Source organism: Papaver somniferum, chromosome 9, assembly GCF_003573695.1.
Source record: "Papaver somniferum cultivar HN1 chromosome 9, ASM357369v1, whole genome shotgun sequence".
Classification (NCBI taxonomy): Eukaryota; Viridiplantae; Streptophyta; class Magnoliopsida; order Ranunculales; family Papaveraceae; genus Papaver; species Papaver somniferum.
This window is the reverse complement of record NC_039366.1, coordinates 140277777-140298299: the sequence shown is the minus strand read 5'-3', so window position 1 is coordinate 140298299 and position 20523 is coordinate 140277777. Positions and strand designations below refer to the sequence as shown.

At 39.3% G+C, this 20523-nt stretch overlaps 1 protein-coding gene across 1 annotated transcript; it reads right to left on the bottom strand.

The window, feature by feature from the left end:
• Positions 1–16255: 16255 nt before the first annotated feature.
• Positions 16256–17452, bottom strand: LOC113312640. Its single transcript, XM_026561378.1, has 2 exons — positions 16898–17452; positions 16256–16804 (listed from the first exon to the last, which is right to left on the bottom strand). The coding sequence occupies exons 1-2, from the start codon at positions 17450–17452 to the stop codon at positions 16256–16258; spliced, it is 1104 nt and encodes a 367-aa protein (XP_026417163.1).
• Between the last annotated feature and the right edge of the window lie 3071 nt (positions 17453–20523).

Below are 20523 nucleotides of genomic sequence, written 5' to 3'. Positions count from 1 at the left end.
GAAGTATTACTGCTGCACTTCCTTGTATTAATATTGTTAGAGCAACTGCAGTGGTGCGATCAAAACCAAAGATCAAAGATCAAAAAAAAGACCAAATTTTGGGTTTAGTCCGTGTTGTGACGCAACGGTACATGATTAAAATTTCGTCAGGCGGACTGTTATGGCTGCGCCCCATTTTACACTTTCATCAGGCGGACCTTAAAAGTCCGCCCCATTTATTTATTTTTTGTAACTTTCATCAGGCGGACTTTAAAAGTCCGTCCCCTTTTTTTCGTAACTTTCATCATTCTTTTTCTTTTTTATTTAATTTGAATTTTCATCGGGCGTAATTTAAATCTCCGCCCGTTAACAAGCGTACTTTAAATTTACGCCCAGCAACAAGCGTACTTTAAATTTACGCCCGACTATATTAGAATTTGGGATTTGGTCGCGACCATATTTGGTCTGGAATTTGATCTTTGGTTGGGATTTGATCTTTACTCCGTCCCACTGTGTTACGATCTCATCCCAAATTTTTGGTTATACTCGCCCACTGTGAATGCTCTTAGGTTAATGTGTAACAATAGTAATTCAACTGACTATTAGTGATGAAGCTCATCGTTAAGAGTACTACTTGATGATTATTTTAGGAACAACTACAACAAGGGTAACGTATGGCTAGTGGAGATATTAAACGTACTCAAGCTGTTGCATATCTTAACTAATGAAGAACTTGGTCGGTTTCATAATTGTAGGTTGAAATGATTAACCAGTTTAGTGGTCGACAAAATCTGTCGTTCCACAGTGGTGGGTGTTATAAATTTATAATTAAACAATAATTAAATCTAGGGTTTCCAACTTGACAATTTCTCAATAGTCTTTTTATCCGGAAATGGATTCTTAATAACAAAGGAGACGGATTTGGAGAGGTGATATCGTAGTCAAACTTAATTTGACTTTTGGAGGTGGTAAATAAGAAATATGAGAATTAAAAAGTAGATTGGTTTTTAGAAATTGTGAAGGGATGAGAAATAGAAAAAGATGGGTTGGGAAATAGGGAAAACCTTTAAAATTAACAGAATGTCGGCACTTCACAAATACAGTAAAACTTATCCATCAAAATGTTGTGGGACCATATTGTTCTTATATAAACTATAGAGTATTGCAGTGGAGATATAGGGAAAAGTAAAGAGGCAGAAAGTAGTTTCCATTGAACAACATCATCGGGTTACATGGAACAATATCCTATATATACATGTAGGAAGAAAACCCTAGATGCTAAATTGGGCCGCACACCCATAGGCTACAAGCCCTACAACACTCCCCCTTGTGCAGTCCAGTAGAACTTCATATGTAGTGCTTCACATTTAGTGCTTCAAATATAGTTCTTCAAATGTCGTCCTCTCCTTGATGACCCGTGCCGAAATCAATCTCCTCATTAAAACTTTGACAAGGAAAAATTCAGTTGGACAAAACCTTGGTACAACTCTTCACATGTTGTGTCGTATTTTACATATAGTTCATCACATGTAATAAGATCTTTAAAGATCGTTGAGTCTAAGTTAATTGTCTCCTTAAAACTTCGTCAGGCTAACCCATAGGGGAAAAACCCGAACAAAAGAAAAAGAGTGCAATATTAGGTAAAATTAGGACATAGTTGGATGCGTACACGTTGCCTCATTAAAACCTTGACAAAGAAAACCCAGTGGGATAAAACCTTGACGAAGGGAAAAGAGTACAACGTGACAGATGCAAGTAAAGGTGATCCGTTGCAGATGATCACTTTGCTCCGTTGAAGTTGACTAGTTGCTTCACAACTCCTAAGGCAGAAAATCCTCGTGAGAAAGACAATAGCCTTAGTTGGGAAATTACATTCCTGGTGTTTGTTGTTGTCTCATTAAAAAATAGTTCAACACACTATTAGATGTTCTCCCTGATGTCAGAAATTTTTTGTTAGTCTAATGCAGTCAGAAGAAGTTTATCACACTTTACTTTGGTGACTTGAATGTTTATATGACCTTGTTGTTGATTCTGGAAGTTACGTTGCTTAACAGACTATCGCGTTTCATTTCTTTGATTCAGATATTTTCAGTAATATCAACGCAATCTTTATGTCTTCAACGTTCAACATATTTGATGCTTTTAGTGTTGTCTCGCTAAAAACCTTGTCGAGTAACAAAACCCTTTGGGTAAAACTATTCTCGATCGAAGGGAAAAAGAGTACAACACAACTTCAAGTTCGAATTAAAATATGTCGACATCATATCCTTGGATCCTCCCCCTGATGTCGGCATCTCCCCGTGATTACTTTCAGAGTTGTTCCGGACAATTCCTTTAGTCATGTACTTTTCGAAACTAAATATCGGTAATGACTTAGAGAATAGACTAATATATCTCCCCCTGATTACTTTCGTTGGAGAAAAGATTATTTTTCCTTCATAATCAACAACTTTTGGATTGCACTTTCATTAGCATTCCTTTTTATGTCTTTGCAGGGATTAAAAAAATATATTCAATGGTTACTTTTAAGTACATGATTACATTCATTGTAACATTCCAATGACGTTGCTTTGGCGCTGATCTATATCTAGCTAACAAGTTTCCTGAGGATGAAAATTTTTATCGAGTACATTATTATACTAAGTACAACAATGTGTCTATTGTACTTATATATGGGAATTTCATCTCCCAACACATCTTCGTCATCTTCCTTTAGACGAAATAGTCACTTACTTACATTTGAACCTCGACTAATCATGGGAGTGCTATCAGGATGCATGTCTTTGTTAAATTGCCTGACAACTTTAGACTTATGCAAACTGGTGGAATAATATACCACAAGCTCAGTATTCAGTCGAGCTTTCCCCAGATTTTCATCTCAAATTCGGATTTCAAATAGCTTTTAAGGTCTCTTATTACATCAAGAGTATCCATCATGTCTGTATCATCGACATCGATAGCTACAATTCCAAATCAGAAACTTTCTTGTGAATAAGCAATGAAAATAACTTACTTGTCTATCCCCTCCATATCAAATACTCACTTAGACCGGTATACCACATCCGCCTGACTGCTTCAATCTATAAGTGAGCATTATATCTAACTGTAAACGCACTCTGCGGAACAATGGATTATCACAAGACATCTTTAGATCTACAAACAGTCTACGGATCCCAGTCGAAACTCCGATCTAGTTTGCGTGAATCTTATATCAGAAGAGAAGATTCTCAAACATAAACAAACTAGGTGCAATCAAAGTTCAACAACCGTTAGTCAATCAAATCAATCGAAAACTGAAAAAGTGGGGGTACAACAACCACACCCAATATTTATCTTAGCAATATGTATGGAAAAACTCCAATATACTTTCAAGAGAATCAACTAGACTCAATCTTAATAAAGTATATCAAAGAGTTATATCTCTCTTTCTCGATTCAATTCATACTCAAGCAAATAGTAATCTGCAACTCTAATTGAATACAAGAGAAATCGCTTGAACGATACCAAAGACCAATGTTCAATCAATTTCAATCAACAACCAAAATTCGGATTTCCAATTGATTGATTCAAACGCACAACCTGTGATATTTCAATTATATAACAAAATATAATGCGGAATAGAAATAACAGAGACACCAGAATTTTGTTAACGAGGAAACCGTAAATGCAGAAAAACCCCGGGACCTAGTCCAGATTGAACACACACTGTATTAAGCCGCTACAGACACTAGCCTACTACAAACTAACTTCGGTCTGGACTGTAGTTGAACCCCAATCAATCTCACACTGATCCAAGGTACAATTATGCTCCTACGTCTCTGATCCCAGCAGGATACTACGCACTTAATTCCCTTAGCTGATCTCACCCACAACCAAGAGTTGCTACGACCCAAAGTCGAAGACTTGATAGACAAATCTGTCTCACACAGAAAAGTCCATAGGATTAAATAAATCTGTCTCCCACTGAAATACCCAATAGTTTTTGTTTCGTCTTTTGATAAATCAAGGTGAACATGAAACAATTGATAAATCAGACTTATATTCCCGAAGAACAGCCTAGTATTATCAATCACCTCACAATAATCTTAAGCTACGCGTCGAAAAAAGATATCGTGGAATCACAAACGATGAGAAGAAGATGTTTGTGATTACTTTTATATCTTGCCTATCGGAGATATAAATCTCAAGCCAATCATTACGATTGTAATCAAAACGATAGAAGATGCAACATCATATTACACAACTACGAGAAAGTAGTATCGGTCTGGATTCACAATCCCAATGAAGTCTTTAAGTCGTTAACCTGGTTTACAGGAAGAAACCTAAGGTTAAAGGAGAATAAACTCTAGCTAATACAACTAGTATCACACAGGAGGTGCGGGGATTAGGTTTCCCAGTTGCTAGAGTTCTCCCTTATATAGTTTTTCAAATCTAGGTTTGCAATCAATGTTAGCTTGGTAACAAAGAATTCAATATTCACCGTTAGATGAAAACCTGATTAGATTCAAGCTAATATCTTTCAACCGTTGGATCGAAAACTTAGATTGTTACACACAAATGAAATGCACGATTTTAGGTTTGTGTAACTGTACCCAAACATGTACATTTGTTGGTTCAACAATAGTTAACCAAATGGTTATCCGTATGAGCACTTTCATATCAACCATATTCTTCTTCACCATAACTAGTTCAAACGACTCAAATGAACTAATTAAAGAGTTGTTCAATTGCAAGGAAATATTACGTAATTACACAAGACACAACCGAAGTAAAAACGATTTGATTCACTCGAATCGGTTCATGAACTTTATAGCCACGGTTTGCATTTAGCATTCCTTAGTTAATATAAATAAGTTCACAAACAATCGTCTTTAGATATAACCAGCTTAAGTTCGCAGACTTAGTTCACGGACTTAAGTTCCCGGAAGGAGTTCTCAAACTCCAGCAGATAATCTCGGGTCGAGAACTTGCGCCAGTTCGCGGACTGTGTTCGCAGACTGAGTTCGTGGACTGAGTTCAGGGCTCCTGTTCCGGTTCTCTTGATCAACAAAGTTCGCAAACTTCGGTTCAAGGAAAAAGGACTTATACATATATGTGTTTCCACACAATGCTTATATCCAACATTGGTTATATAATCTAAACTCTCATTTCAATCATTGAAACATTCTTAGAGGACGTTATATAGTTGTTATTCACAAACCATTTTTCGTCAAAGCAATTTTCAAAGTGATTGAAAATATCATGACTTTCGTCACTAGGTAAGATGAACTTGGCCAAAGAAAGCTTACCAACACATATTTCGAGAAATAGATAGGTGAGATAAACTCGGCTCGAAATAGCAAATGTGTATAATCAAAGTCTATATAGCAAAATGACTTTTGTCTCAAGATAGGAGATAGAGTAGATAGACTTTTGATTGATAGATAAGTTCAAGTCTCCACATACCTTTTAGTCGATGAAGTTCCACCAGTTCCTTGAGTAGTCCTTCGTCTTGTATGATGATTGTCATGGAGTTCTTGAGCTCAACTACAGTTTCTATCCTAATCCGAGACTTAGATATAGTAGACTAGAAATCAAGACTTATAGTTTTGATTACTAACATTGACAAACATGCTTGAAATAGCAACGCATGCGAGTTCGACCGAGCAATGCTCTAACAATCTCCCCTTTTGTCAATTTTAGCAACAAAACTATCAATACATATGGAATACCAAAAATAAATAAATTAACTTTTCTAACTCCTATTCCACATGCCTAATCTTCAACATTACTCGAAATCTTCGTCACTTCCAAGTACTCCAATGATCCCAAAGGTTGTAAGTTCAGCATCATCGTTGTTAAAAATCCGTAGCTATAAAAACGAGAAGACAAGAGTTCTCAATCATTGTTATACAGTGTCATAGTATCATTATATAGTATCAAAGTTCAATTGTATCACAACTTCGACAACAATACTATGGTGATATGTATCACTCCCCCTTAGTCAATACTCCATCTCACATGGAAACCACTCCCCCTTACATAATGATCCGAAAACCATATGTATTTATAGTGTGAAATTACATATTAATTCTCCCCCTTTTTGTCAATAAAATTGGCAAAGGTACGAAAACGGGATCCTAATAAAATTTCCAAAAGAGACATTTCATGACCAAAAGAAAGCATATATCAACTTGTTTAGATGCAATCATAAAGCCGAAGCTAAATGCATTTATCAAGGAGTTTATAAAGATACAAGATAACTACTATAATATTCCACAACCGCACTCCCCACAAAGATTTGGCAATTAAGCACAAGTTCAATTAAGAACTCTCCCCCATAATATGTCATTCCCGAAAGAACAACAAGAGCGACCTTAATTTCAAGAGAAAATAAGGATTTCTTTGAACATAAAAAATAACATACAAGTATGAATTTGAATCCAAAATACTCAATTAAATTAACCAGAAGAGAACCCATGATTAATTTAATCGGAAATGCTCGACATAAGTGAACTTATGGAGACTCAAAAATACTCAATTAGATTAATCACAAGAGAACCCATAATTAATCTAATCGGAATACACAACCAAATTAACCACAAAAAGTAATCAATTTAATTGGTCATGCTCGACATAAGAAAACTTATGGAGCAACAACTAAATAACCAAACGAGGATGATTAATTTAGTTGAACATGCTCGACATAAAATATCTCACGGAGCAACAACTAAGAATAACTCAGTCGATTGTGCTCAACATAAGACACTTTATGGAACAACACAGTATATGCACAAAAATTATAGACCAAAGGTCGACCAAATATTGTGGAATAATCAAGGATTCATTCTATTTTCCATCACCATTTACACAATGATATACAATAGACATAATCCTTGCAAACAAAAGATTTTAACCAATCTTCCATCAAAAATTGACATAATAGGCTTAACTTTTATATTTGTCAAAAGTTCATTCCTTCTTTTATCAACACATGCATATCGACATATAAATGACTTAATTTTTGACAAGGTATGGGATAAACACAGTTCACGGGCGCAAACATTCATATCCCATAACAAATTGCAATATATAAAACCATAAATATTAATACTGCAAAAATCATCTTCCAAACAATTTTAGAATTTAAACCAATAAATCTAAAAACATGAAGATGAAAACGTTGGACATAGCTATGTGTACTCACAATAATGGCTATTCCAAACTCTAGTTATTCTTCTAATCAAAACAAGAAAAATAGAAGATTTATTAGACATTAAGACCTTTGAAGAATTCTTTATCGTCCCCGAACTCCTTGTCGTCAACAGCCATTGGGACATAAGGTTCATGAAGATAGGATTTAATATCAATAAACCTTCTTCACTGATATCGTACCAGGGCCTTCTGAATCTCATGAGTCTTAAACACAAAAGCCTTTATTTGATGAATCTCCTTTTGCATCTCCTTCAACACTTCAAGAACATCAGAAAACTTCTGAGAATTTGAAGGAACGACTCTAGGCTTCCTCACATTCCTTCTTTTTCTTTTCAATGTCAGAGCTAACGGAGATTTCTCTTTTTCCTTCATGATTGATGGCTTGACAATCACATTAACACCCTTTTCATCAGAAGACAAGGTACTTGGAGCATCCATAGGCGTATGGGTTTGTGAGAGGAATTCACAATCTCAACAAGTGGTCTTGAGATAAAAAGAGGTTTCAGGGAAGGAAAAAGGAATGTAGGGTCACACAACCTTTTAACAGGTTCGTGCACGCACAAATCTCCTAGAGAGAGTAGAATTGTCGAGAATAACCCTCCTTTATTGATAGACACAAAACTAAGAGCAAGGGATATGGGGGTTGAGAGTCTCTTTCAAAATGAAAGAGTTGATCAAATTTGATCAAATTAGAATCCACTATGGGTAGAGGGAAACTCCCTTTCACCCGAAACTAAATCACCTTCTCTTTCATCTGAAGGAGTGAGTGAAAGTCTTCCCTATACGGCTAACGATTTTCTGTTTGAAATAAATATTAGAACAACGGCACACTATTAGCCGTTTGGTAAAAATGGAAGTTAATACGTCATATTTTTAGCCGTATGAGAGAAATTCTCATTCAACAGTTTGTTAATCACATGAAAAGCAGGGAATAAGGTTTGTAACTATACACGTAAGCCTATTTTAATATAACACGTGTAATAATCTGATATAGCTGGTCCCATTTCCTAACCCCTAATTTATATCATATCCATTCGTTTCATACTAACACACAACATACATATATTTGAGTTAACACTGTAGTATATTTTTTGAAAATTTCCTTTTGAAAACGGCATATTTTATGCGGTATAGTGTGTCTATCCCCTCTATCCCATGGTCATATTTTCACTCAATCAGCTAGTCTCTCGCCCGTTTTGGAAGGGATAGAGTGTTAAAACACACTATCCCATAGCCCTTGCTCTAAGAAAAGAAGAAAAAAAAACTTTTCTTAAAGCCTGAGAGGTGCACAATCTTGTCTCTTTTGATCAAGCACATGAGACAGGATTTACCAATCAACACAATCAAGTTGTGTTGCGGTGAACAACAATTTGTCCACCATTTTCCTCTTGAGAGGAATCCACAAACCTCTGTCTATCAAAGTGATTTGACCATACTTTCTTCTTTGATGGTCTTGATTTATCCTTGGAAACTAACTTCTTAGACGAAGATAAAATCCTACATACCTCAGCGGTCTTCTGAGCAAGTTTAAGCTTATTTGCCAATTGATTTGATCTTCGTTGAAGTTTGTTGACGTGCCTCAATTGGTGTTTGTACTTGTAACACCTTGAAAGTTCATGACCCTTTAGAGAACAGTACGAGCACGTCAATCTAGGATAAAAATCAGGCTTCTGAGATGTGCAAGCAGCTAGACACATGGTTGTAGATGGGGGAAAACAATTTGCTGGTTTTTACGGAATTGAGGAAACGTCCGTGTGGAGACTCCTTGAACCGAGCGAAATGTTGAACCTCACACAGATGCACTGCAAGAAGGGAGTGCTTTAAGTTCGAGAGATCAATCATTAGGACTCCGGCCTAAACCAAAAACAATGGTCATTCCAGAGTCAATTCGGTCACAATAGAGGATGGGTTGATTTGTAGGAGGGAAGCTGAGAAATGTGCGGGATCAATGGTGATATGAGATTGTAGGTGTGTTGTGAATTCAGTGTAGGAAAGTTATGAATGATTGAAGTTTACTCAATTGAAAGTGATTGCTCAGACGATGAGTTCGTGTAGACGAAAGATTGTCTGTATGAACTTGCCGAGAAATTCCTTGTCCTTTCAATCAGGATTCAGAGGTCTTTTATATTGCTAAATTGTAAACACCATGATCCCATGAAGTATGACAGTTGTTGGAGTCAGAGAGTGGGGAAGTGGGAAATCATGTCAAAACCAGTTGCTCATCGTGCGAAGACTTGGTTAACTTTCCACCCACTACTTTGCTGACTCTTCCAACACACGTGACGTAGACCGCCAGGCCAAAACCCTAGTTAATATCCCCCCATGTGACACGACTGATGTCTCGTGATTGTGGAGTTAGTTGCTGACTTTATGGGACGATGAGTTCTTGTATTGCTGAGTTGAACATAACTTGCAAATGTTCTGAGACTCATGGATTGAATCATGCCCGCTGAGACAAAATAAACATTGATAACCTGAGCAAACCGTGTTGCTGAATTATTGAATATTGATAGTTGAACCAATATTCTTTAATCTGAGCAAATATTGCCGATTTGAGCAAATATTGCTAGTCTGAGCAAATATTGCTCGTTTGATGAATTGTTGGTAGCAGGTCCAAATAAAATATTAATTTAAGATACTGACTGTCGGGCCGAGTTTTATAAATAAAAGTGTTGATCATGGGATCAACATAAAATTATCAGTATTTGAATCTGCTCAGAATTATGTTTTGCAAAACTCCGGATTCAAAACCCTAATTTTAATGAATTGATGATTTATTGAAAATCAACCGCAGAGCGAAGCAAGGACCAGCTACATGGGATGATGAATCCACCATGTAACACCCAGATGATCGAATGAGAAAAATACCAAAGTCTCTTGAGGACCAGTTTGTGAAAGAATGATTAAATACTGATTTAATCATTTGTTAAAATAATGCTCGTGTGAGCGACAGGTAGTAAAACCTAGCCATGAAAAGATGAGGGACCGACCAAGAGGTCATGAGACTGGCCCTTGGTGGTCGTGGGACCAGTTGATGGTCATTTAAACGAACCCTCAATTGTTTGAAAAGAGTTTGGACCTAATACAATTGAGCAAATTAGGTCAAAATAATTAAAACATGTGGGATCGGCCATTTGCAAGCCTTAGTGCTACCCTTGGTCGGTCAAGGGGATATGATCGTGTCACCACGACGTTCGTGTCTCAGTCCTGAGAGTTTTGATATTTTCCGGTGTGCGTTTGAGCAACATTTTGAGAAAATATGCAGAATCCGGGGTTTTGCTGAAACTAGGAAAAATTCATGAGATGATGAAAAATAGTTAATAAAATAGGGGATTGCAAAGTGTGGGACCGGCCATGGAACGAACGGCCAGCTGGCAAGCTCGGTCCCTCGGCACTTTTCCCAATTTTATGTAATTTTCTGTATTTTTTTCTCTGCTTCGAGGGAAATTCTATAAAAACTGAAGAATTTCATGAGATTAAGAAATTTCCATGAGATTAGAAAATAAAATAATAATAAAATAGGGAATGATAGAGTGTGGGACTGGAAATGGCCAGGGCATGGACAGCCGTCCAACGGGCACGGTCCAGGGAACTCTTCCCAATTTTATGTAATTTTCATGATTTTATGGAATTTTCATAAAATCAAGAGTTTTGTCGAAACCAAGGTATTTTGTTGAAGTCAGGGAGTTTTCATGGAATGAAGAAAACAAAAAAAATAATAATAATAAAATAAGGGGTGTGTGGGACCGGCTAGGGCATGACCGTCCGGCTAGGGTCTGGTCCCACGGTTTTTCTAATTTTATAATATATTTTCATGGGTTTAGGGAAAAATCATGAAATCAGGGAATTTTCATAGGATGAGGGAAATAATAAAATAGTAAGGAACCGTGAGGTGTGGGACCGGCCACTTCCAGGGCATGGCCGGCCGGCTAGTGGGTTTGGTCCCGCGACACCTTTTCCTAATTTTATTATTTCCTTGATGTGTGGAAACACCATGGGACTGGGAGTTTCCTTGTAAATAGGTAAGAGTTAAGAATTACCATTTTTGTATATGGATTTACTGGCATGTCGATAATTTTGTGCTCTTGGTTCCAGAAAATGGCAACTTCCAGCAGCAGCAATTATGATTATAGCTATTCCTCCAGCTCTTCTGACGAGGATTCCAAAGCTTCTGCAGCCAAATCGAAAGCTAAGACAACTCATGATGAGGGGGCAAAGCCTAGCATACCCCTGAACAACCGGAGAGTCACTTATGCTGAGCTTATGAAGCGAAAAGCCGAGACTGATGAAGCAGAGGATCGTAAGCGTAGGAAGGATCGAATCCGGCGCAAAATACTAGCGGCAGAGGAGAGACACCGATTCGTCGATGGGGTAACTTCTGACTATGATGTTGACGCTTCCGAAGAGGAAACCACGTGGGTGTTACCAGAGCGCAAGATCAAGCCTGACCGCGTAACAGGGATCTCCAAAAGACGACTATGAAACGAGTTGAAGCTGAAGCAGAAGAAGACTCGGACTCGGACGATCCTTATACCCATCCAGACTTCATCAATGGTCCTGATAGTGATTCCGACGAAGAGGAGGATTCCGATAAGGACAGTGATGATGAATCTGACAGCTTGGATGAATCTGACGAGTAGTTTTACTCCCGATCCTTTTTAAACATTTGAATGTTTTCTTAGCCTTCGTAGTAGACATCTTGTTTGAACAACTTCACCTAAGTATTAAGATTTTCCTTTTGAATGAGAAATCATTTTATTAATGTTGGTCTTCTCGATTGAATCAAATAAAATGAGCCAATCCTCATACGTCGAACCCATTGTGATCTCCCTTTACTTGCTTTACAGTTTCCATCTGTGAAAACATCCGGACACGTCGCAAAAGATATATAACACGCAAGGACGTGTGGACTTATGACCATGTCTAGCTTTGGTCAGTCCCCAGTGCATTATTTTCCTCCGCATCTTTAGTATTGATCTTGTTTGGGGCTTAGGGTTTCAGTAAAACTCGTAACCGAATTGACTATCTACAAAAGATAAGTACCAGCCGTGCCTTGTATATATCTCCAAGATTTAGGGTTTAACACTTACGCAAATATTTCTTCCATTCCTGAGTTAGTTTCATCGCAGAAGAAATTTTGATTGCCATACCTTTCATCATTATGTCTAGCGGTAGTACTTCTTCTCGAAACGAACTTCAATCGAAGCAAGAAATAGAAGCGTCTATCTCGGTAAGTTGTATATCTTCTTCGTCTCTGTTTGATCAAGGTTATTGATCATAGAAAAATGATCTGTTGCAGGATAATCAGAAGAATCCTTCTTCTCAAAATTCGAGGCCCAAGCGGACTGTTAGAGCCCCTGCCCGGTATAGGTCGGCTCATGCTGAGGTTGGATCATCTGTAAGCCATCTTATAACTCTTGAAGCTTTACCATGCTCAATTTTGATAAAATTAAACACTTCTTCATTTCGTCGCAAGCGGATGTTCGTGTCGTTGTTGATGATAGAAGGAGAAGGAATGGAAAGTCCGTGACCGTGGTTGAGGTTGAAGATAGCAGCAACCGGGTCTGTGAAGACTCTGCAGAATCCGTGGAGGCTGGAGACATGGATCATGCTCGTGAATATCCAACAGCTGGACTCTTGTTTGAAGCTCCTTTGATCAATACTTTCCCGGACAATGAGGTGGTCGGTGGATTCGTCATTCCCAAGTGTCACACGCCTCTTTACACCAAAATCTGGAAAAGATATGGGCATATTTCTACGACCGAAGTGTGTAAAGGTTTTCTACCAACCCTGTTGACTACAGTTGCAGAGTTGTTACCGATCATTGAGGAGATGGACCAGATGCGCCTGCGAGATGTCAAGAATCAGGAACTGCACAGGTGGGATGAGATGATTTCGAACTGTGAGACATTGCGGTTCAATGTAGGCTGGGTTCGTCATCGGCTCGAGATGATCAAGATTCATAAGGCGGCGGAGGCTGCTGATGCAATTTTTGTGACCACTGCTTTACTGGAGGAGGAGAAGATGCTCGCTTTAGAGTCGGCAAGGGTCGAGAAGGCGGTCCAGGATTTGAAGACGAAAACCAAAAATTTCCAGAAGAAACTTGACAGGGTTTTTATAGAGATTATCTATTGCTGGACGGTTTGCTCTGAGTGAGCATTCGGGAGAGTTGATGTGTAGGTTTTTTGATGAGGAAGGATAATATAACAGAGTAATTTTGTTCAATTGATGGATGTTTGATGAACAAATAAGCATCTTGCATGCTTTTTTTTTGATGGAAATAAATTACATTTGATATGTGTTTGAATAATAGTAAAAGATTAATTATTTGCTGTTGATCAAGCATAATAGGCCTTGAGCCATTTGTCGTTGATAATATTTCCTTCATTTCCTCCATTGACTGCTAAGATTTTGTAGTATCCACTAGACACAGCTTTGGTGATAACATACGACCCTTCCCATTTCAGAGAGAACTTAGGAGCAGACATGTCTTGTTGAATATATTTTGCTGTCTTTAATACCAAATATCCTACTTGGAAAGTTCGGGGCCTTACCATTTTGTTGTAAGCTCTAGATATTCTCTGTTTCTAAGCCCCCACATACTTTTAGCTCTCCTCGATTCGAGCATGTCCATTTCATCAACTCTTGATTTGGACACTTCAGCTTCATCTCATCGTATTCCACTAGCCGCTGCAATCCTTGCTGAAGGAATTTTTATCTCAGCTGGGATTATAACATCAGCTCCATAGACGAGCGAGTACGGTGATGTTCCAATCGAGGTCCTTGGTGCAGTCCTGTAAGCCCACAAAGCCATGGGTAATTGCTCATGCCACGATCGTGGGTTGTCATGAATCGTTCGACTGATAATTCGGATCAAAGTCTTTTTGGTACTCTCTGCTTGACCATTTACTTGGGGATAGTATGGTGTGGAGAAAATCTGTTTGATCCCGTACTCCTTGAGCAATTTCTCCACATCCTTGTTGGCGAAAGGAGTCCCGTTATCCGTGATGATATGTTTGGGAACGCCGAATTTACATATAATGTGTTCTTTGACGAAGGCTGCAATAGTTACTCCCGTAGTACCTCTGAGCGGGATTGCTTCGACCCACTTAGTGAAATACTCAGTAGTTGTGATGATGTAATCATGCGTGGATCTGACATTGATGACACTTCTGAACGTACGCAGCTGCATCATCTTCCATAGTCAGCCAGTAATACTTCTCGTGAATTTGAAGAAACAATTTCTTTTTCCCCTGGTGTTATCCTTCATGGGTTTCTTTCAGGGCTGTCATAATTTCATCTCCGGCCAGGCATCTCAACAAGTCTCCTCTAAAGCTTTTGCGGTACAGGATCCCGTCAAGAAAGACAGATCTTTTAGCTTTCTGAGTGAGTTTGATTGCATTTTTCTTTTCTGATGGTGATTTGTTGTCTCGAAGGTATTCTATGTAAGGCTGCCTCCAGTCTCCGGTGTGATGAAGTGTCAGGGCCTCTAAATGATGAGGAGGCGTCCGACAATTAGGACAAGATCCCTGCAAAGTTCTTGACTGTGCTTCCATGGAGGGCCAGTAATTGATAGACACATTTTTGTGTCTAATTTGTCCTCAATGTCTCTATTGTTGGAACTCTATTTTTGTACTAATATTGTGTTTTTATGTATTTTTAGGAAATAAACATTTTTGGAAAATTCGGCTCGAAAAGTTGATTTTGTCACCCGGAGGACAAGTGTTATTCGGACTCTCGCTTTTGGATAAGGGGTAACCTAATTACTAAGGGGCACCCCCAGGTCACCCCAAGGCAGCTGCTATTCACACCCCAGTTCTGGTTAGAGGGAGGACATCTTCTTCCCAAATTCAAAAACCAAAAATTGGCGGGAAAAAAATATATATCAACTGGCAGATGTTTGTTGGAATTTTTGAACGTGTTATAGGGCGATTCAATGGCTGATTTTTGGTAGGAAGTTGTGTTATGTCCTATCAAACACGTTTTGGGCTTTTGGTTCGATCAAATTTGGCCATAATTAGCTGGACAATTCACGGAAGCAAAACAGGGAAACACGGGTTAGACACGGGATTGGAGAAGATTTGAGCGTGTTATTCTCATGCATGAGGGCTCTAGCAACGTTGTGGGTCGTGTTTGAACACTTCTAGAGTGACCAGGATGTAAATCTATGCGTACCAGAGCAAGAATGGAAAGAAAATATTCCCAAGAATATTTTTCTTTACTGCCGAGTTAAAGAGAATTATATGGAGTGAATGAGCGAGATTCGATGGGTGTGTTGGCTATAAATATGTTGCTATGGTTGTCTATAAGGGATGTCGAGAGTTGGGAGAAGAGAGGAGAGCCAAAGAAGCAGAAATCAAGAGTTGATCAAACTCTGTTTCTGCTGCTGCTGATGATGAAGAACACCAAGAACGCGAAGAACAGACTCGCAGCAGCAGTCATTTATCAACAGTGAAAGAGACTCAGAGGCGTGGGTCGTAGGTGTTGGTCTTAGAGATTCAGTAACAATAGCACCTCTTCTTGTCGTTTATTTTGGACGCCTTTTTTGGGTCGCAGAATCCTGTTTAATACTATTTACTTATCTTTCTCTTCATTGTAAAACACTTTTGAGCATCAATGAAATTCTTTGAGAGGTTTTCCAACATGATGAGCTAAACCCATCACAGGGACGACGGAGGAGGCCGTGTTTCATCCATGTGGTAATTTAAATTAATTCTTTATTTACTTTTTGCACCAATTTTAATTGAAATAAGATTTTAAATTAATTACTTATGATTTCATTTGATGGAGTATGCTTAGTCCTAGGGATTTTTGATATGCCATGCTTAAGAAATACAAGTAATATTTTATAAAATCTATCTTGGCAATAAACTAGAGTTAATATTTGTTTTGTTTTGAACTATAATCGCCTAGAATTAAATTCTGAACCACTTGAAAATGAAAAATGGACGAATCTTTAGTCCCAGTAACTCTCTACCAATTTGTCAATATTTGTATATATATTTTTAAATCTAAAAATCCTTCACCTTCACAAGTCTTAGAGTTCGAACCTTCATTACTACAACCCACATTAAATCTTTAATCAGTAATACCCGAGTCTTTGAAGTCTTCTATAAAGTGTTATCACCAGCGTCTGTCCACATACTTCTTGATGCACACTTTTGAGCTTTTCCTTCGCTTCTTCATCGCCAAGGCACCGTGATAGAGAGGCATCAGGGTTGCGAGGGTACAAGTCCCCGTGGAGCAAGAAGAAGTTCTTTAGATCTTTAATGCTGACTGCTCCTTCTGTAACGAAACTGCTCAGTTCATGAATAATAGGTGTTCTCCAGTCGTTTGCTTGAGCATCTTCAGTTTGACTAAGCCATGTGGATGATACAGCTCGTCTTTGCACTATGATAGCTTTCTTTGACCCTTCAAATTGCAACTTGGAGGTGAGGGTTTCCAAGCAATCAACATGTCTATTGTTGGTCCGGCCAGTATGGGTGATAGTCGCATCAGCGAAATGAGTTAGGAGTCGCTGTGCCTCAGCCCTGAATGGAGCAAGCGTTATCTCCTTGAGAGAGTATATCCCATTCATTTGATTGACCAGCAGTTTTGAATCTCCTCTGATCTCCAGATGCATCGCTCCTTCCTGTTTAGCTAAGGATAATCCTAGCAAGAAGGCTTTATATTCTGCTGAATTATTTGTACAGTGGAAGTCCAGCTTAAATGAATGTGAGAATACTTCACCAGATGGAGAGACCAAGACTATGCCCACTCCCCCAATATCGTTGCTAGGAGTAGCAGATCCATCAAAGTACAACAACCATGCTTCTTCCTTGACGACTGAAATTTCTGGAAATTCACCTGGTACATCGTCCTGTAATGTCGTGGAATCTTCTATTGGAAAGGCAGCCAGTAAATCTGCTACCACTTGACTTTTGATCTTTTTGGGAGAAACGCACACTATGTCGAACTCTGACATCTGAAGCATCCATTTTGCAGGTCTTCCTATCAAAGCAGGTTTTGAGAGTAAAAACTTTATGGGATCATCCTTGGAGACAAGCACGACTCTGTTGGACAGCAAATAATGTCTGAACCTCGGCATTGCCTGAGCTAATGCCAGGCATGCTCTTACAGCTTTCTGGTATCTGAGTTGAGCATCCTTCATGGTTCGGCTATAATAGTAGATCGGATGTTCAACGCCTTCTTCATCTTCCTGAGCTAGCAGTGCTCCGATAGCAACATCACTGGAAGCTGTGTATAATATCAATGGTCGCCCTTGTACTGGATATCTCATGAACGCGGGTGATAAAAGTATCTGTTATAGCTTCTGGAACGCCTTCTGTTGAACAGTTGTCCAGATGAAACTTGCTCCCTTCTTCAGCAGAAGAGTGAACGAAGCAATAAGTTGAGCCAATCCCGGTATGAAGCGTCTGATGTAATTTACCTTGCCCATGAAAATCTGTAGTTCCTTCACGTTGCGTGGATGAGGCATGGTAGTAATGGATTTTGCTTTGTCTGGATCAACTTTGATCCCTTCGGCAATGACCAGGAATCCTAGAAACTTCCCAGAAGAAACTCTAAAAGCGCATTTCAGGGGATTCATCTTCAACTTGTATTCTCTGCATCTTTCAAAAACTTGCCTCAGAACTTCTAGATACGATGCTCGAGCTTTCGATTTCACCACAACGTCGTCGACATAGTCTTCTACTTGCTTATGCATCATATCATGAAATATTGTTGTCATGGCTCGTTGGTAGGTAGCACCTGCATTCTTCAATCCAAAGGGCTCACAGTATAGTGAAAATTCCCAATGTGAGTGCGAAACGTGGTCTTAGCAGCATCATGTTCGAACGTCTTGATCTGGTTGTATCCACTATAACCATCCATGAATGAGAACATACCGTGGCCGTTGGTTGCATCGACAAGTATATCAATGTTGGGTAAAGAAAAATCATCCTTTGGACAACATTTATTCAGGTTCCTGAAATCTACACAGCATCTGATTTGACCATTCTTCTTCTTAACTGGGACAACGTTAGCCAGCCATGTTGGATGTTGAATAGGCTTGATAAATCCCGCTACTAGAAATTTCTGAATTTCGACTTTGATTTGTTCCTCGACCTCATGCCTGAACTGTCTAGGTGATTTTTTGACAGCCTTGGAGCCGGGAGTGATATTCAGACGGTGAGTGACCAGTTTGTTGTCCAAGCCAGGCATTTCTTCGTATGTCCAAGCAAAGATATCCCGATACTCTTTCAGCAAATTTACCAGGCCTGTTCGTTCCTTCAGTGATAGTGCAGAACTGATTAAAATTGGTCTCAGATCTTCTTCTGTACCGATATTAACCGTTTCAAGATCATCAGTAGTAGAATTCGTCCCATCTTGCAACTGTTGCGGAGCATCTTGAACCCCATCATCAGGTGATTGCTCAATCTGACATGATTCATTATTGCGGGGAGACTCTTGATCAATTTCCCCTATTAATTGTTAATCTTTGCGCCGCCGATAAATGACCCTCCCTTCTGTATCATGGGTAGTCATAAAATTGGATCCTGGGGTCGTGACCTGGTCCTTACGACGATTAACCGGTGTAGCAGGTGATTTGACTGGTTCTGATCCTAAGGATAGTGATGACGCGTCGGCAGCTTCTTCAATAGTCTTCCAACTTGGAAGTGGAGTGTTGTAGATCTTGTTAGGAGGTTCAGGAATGCTCCTCTGGGATTCAATGAATTCAACATCGTAGGCCAGCGCGTAAGAAGATGATGAAGCGTCTATGCGAACGATCTTGTTGTAGAGTAAAGCCTTCATACATTGATGGTAGGTGGATGGGACCACCTTGTTGTCATGGAGCCACGGTCGCCCGAGTATCATGTTATAGTCAGGTTCTTGCTCGATCACATGAAACTTCACTTTTGATTGAATAGGCCCTACCCTCAAATCTATATACACATATCCATATGTGTGGCTTTGGCTTCCTTCAAATCCTGTCATCATAATGGGATGACGAATAATTTAACCTTGCGGGAATCTAGCCATCCTGAGAGTTTTCATAGTGACGATGTTTGTGGAAACGCCTGTATTAATGAGATCCATCCTAAATTCGGAGCCCTTGATGAAACCAGTCACGTACAAAGCTCGATTATGTCCTTCATCTGCCATGCGATCTTCTTCTCCAAAAGTGATGTTGTCAATTGAATATTCAGACGCCAGGGATATTTCTTCGACTGTTGGGGTTGGTGAAATTATTTGCATGTCAGATGATATCTGGATGAGCATAGCAAACGTGTCTGTACGCTGCTCCCTGAAAAGTGTAAAAGTTCACACAAGTTTTCGATCAATTGTGCAACTTCCTGATCCACCTTCTTCTCATAAGTAGTGAAACTATTAGTTTGAGGGTTGGGTTACGAATCAGTCCCCAGTGTTGGGATTCCTGAAGCGGAGACGCCGCCTAACTCAGATGTCAGTTTGATGAGAAAATCGAGTATCTGGTTCATCGTACTTTTCATCAGATCCATGTTCCTGGCGTGAATCTCCAGGATCTGAGCCAACTCTGTCAGAGTCGGGGTTCCTCCGCCTTCCATGCCGTCAGATGTAACATTAGAAAGAGGAACATTGCCATTTGAAAGATTCTGGATCGGGTTTGGATCAGTTGAATTAGTCCTAAGACCAACCATCTTGTGAAAGCTTGAAATTTGCAACCGAGAGATTAATCTTCCAATGTGGTCGCCAATATGTAGATGGGGAAAAACGATTTGCTGGTTTTTACGGAATTGAGAAGACGTCCGTGTGGAAACTCCTTGAACCGAGCGAAATGTTGAACCTCACACAGATGCACTGCAAGAAGGGAGTTCTTTAAGTTCGAGAGATCAATCTGTAGGACTCCGGCCTAAACCAAGAACAATGGTCGTTCCAGAGTCAATTCGGTCACAATAGAGGATGGGTTGATCTGTAGGAGGGAATCTAAGAAATGTGCGGATCAATGGTGATTTGAGATTGTAGGTGCGTTGCAGCGTAGGAAAGTTCTGAATGATTGGAGTTTACTCAATTGAAAGTGATTGCTCAGACAATGAGTTCGTGTAGACGAAAGATTGTCTGTATGAACTTGCTGAGAAATTCCTTGTCCTTTCAATCAGGATTCAGAGGTCTTTTATATTGCTAAATTGAAAACACCATGATCCCATGAAGTGTGACAGTTGTTGGAGTCAGAGAGTGGGTAAGTGGGAAATCATGTCAAAACCAGTTGCTCATCGTGCGGAGACTTGGTTAATTTTCCACCCACTACTTTGCCGACTCTTCCAACTGATTGCACGACTTGCTCACATTATCGTCGTGTATTTAGACACACGTTCCGTTGACCGCCAGACC

What these genes read in the sequence shown, in the direction of transcription:
- LOC113312640 (XM_026561378.1), bottom strand. Translation starts at nt 17,452, where the DNA reads ATGAGATATCCAGTACAAGGGCGACCATTGATATTATACACAGCTTCC. An exon ending in TGGTCTCTCCATCTGGTGAA is followed by an intron (nt 16,805 to 16,897) that starts GTATTCTCACAT and finishes TTAGCTAAACAG; the next exon opens with GAAGGAGCGATGCATCTGGA.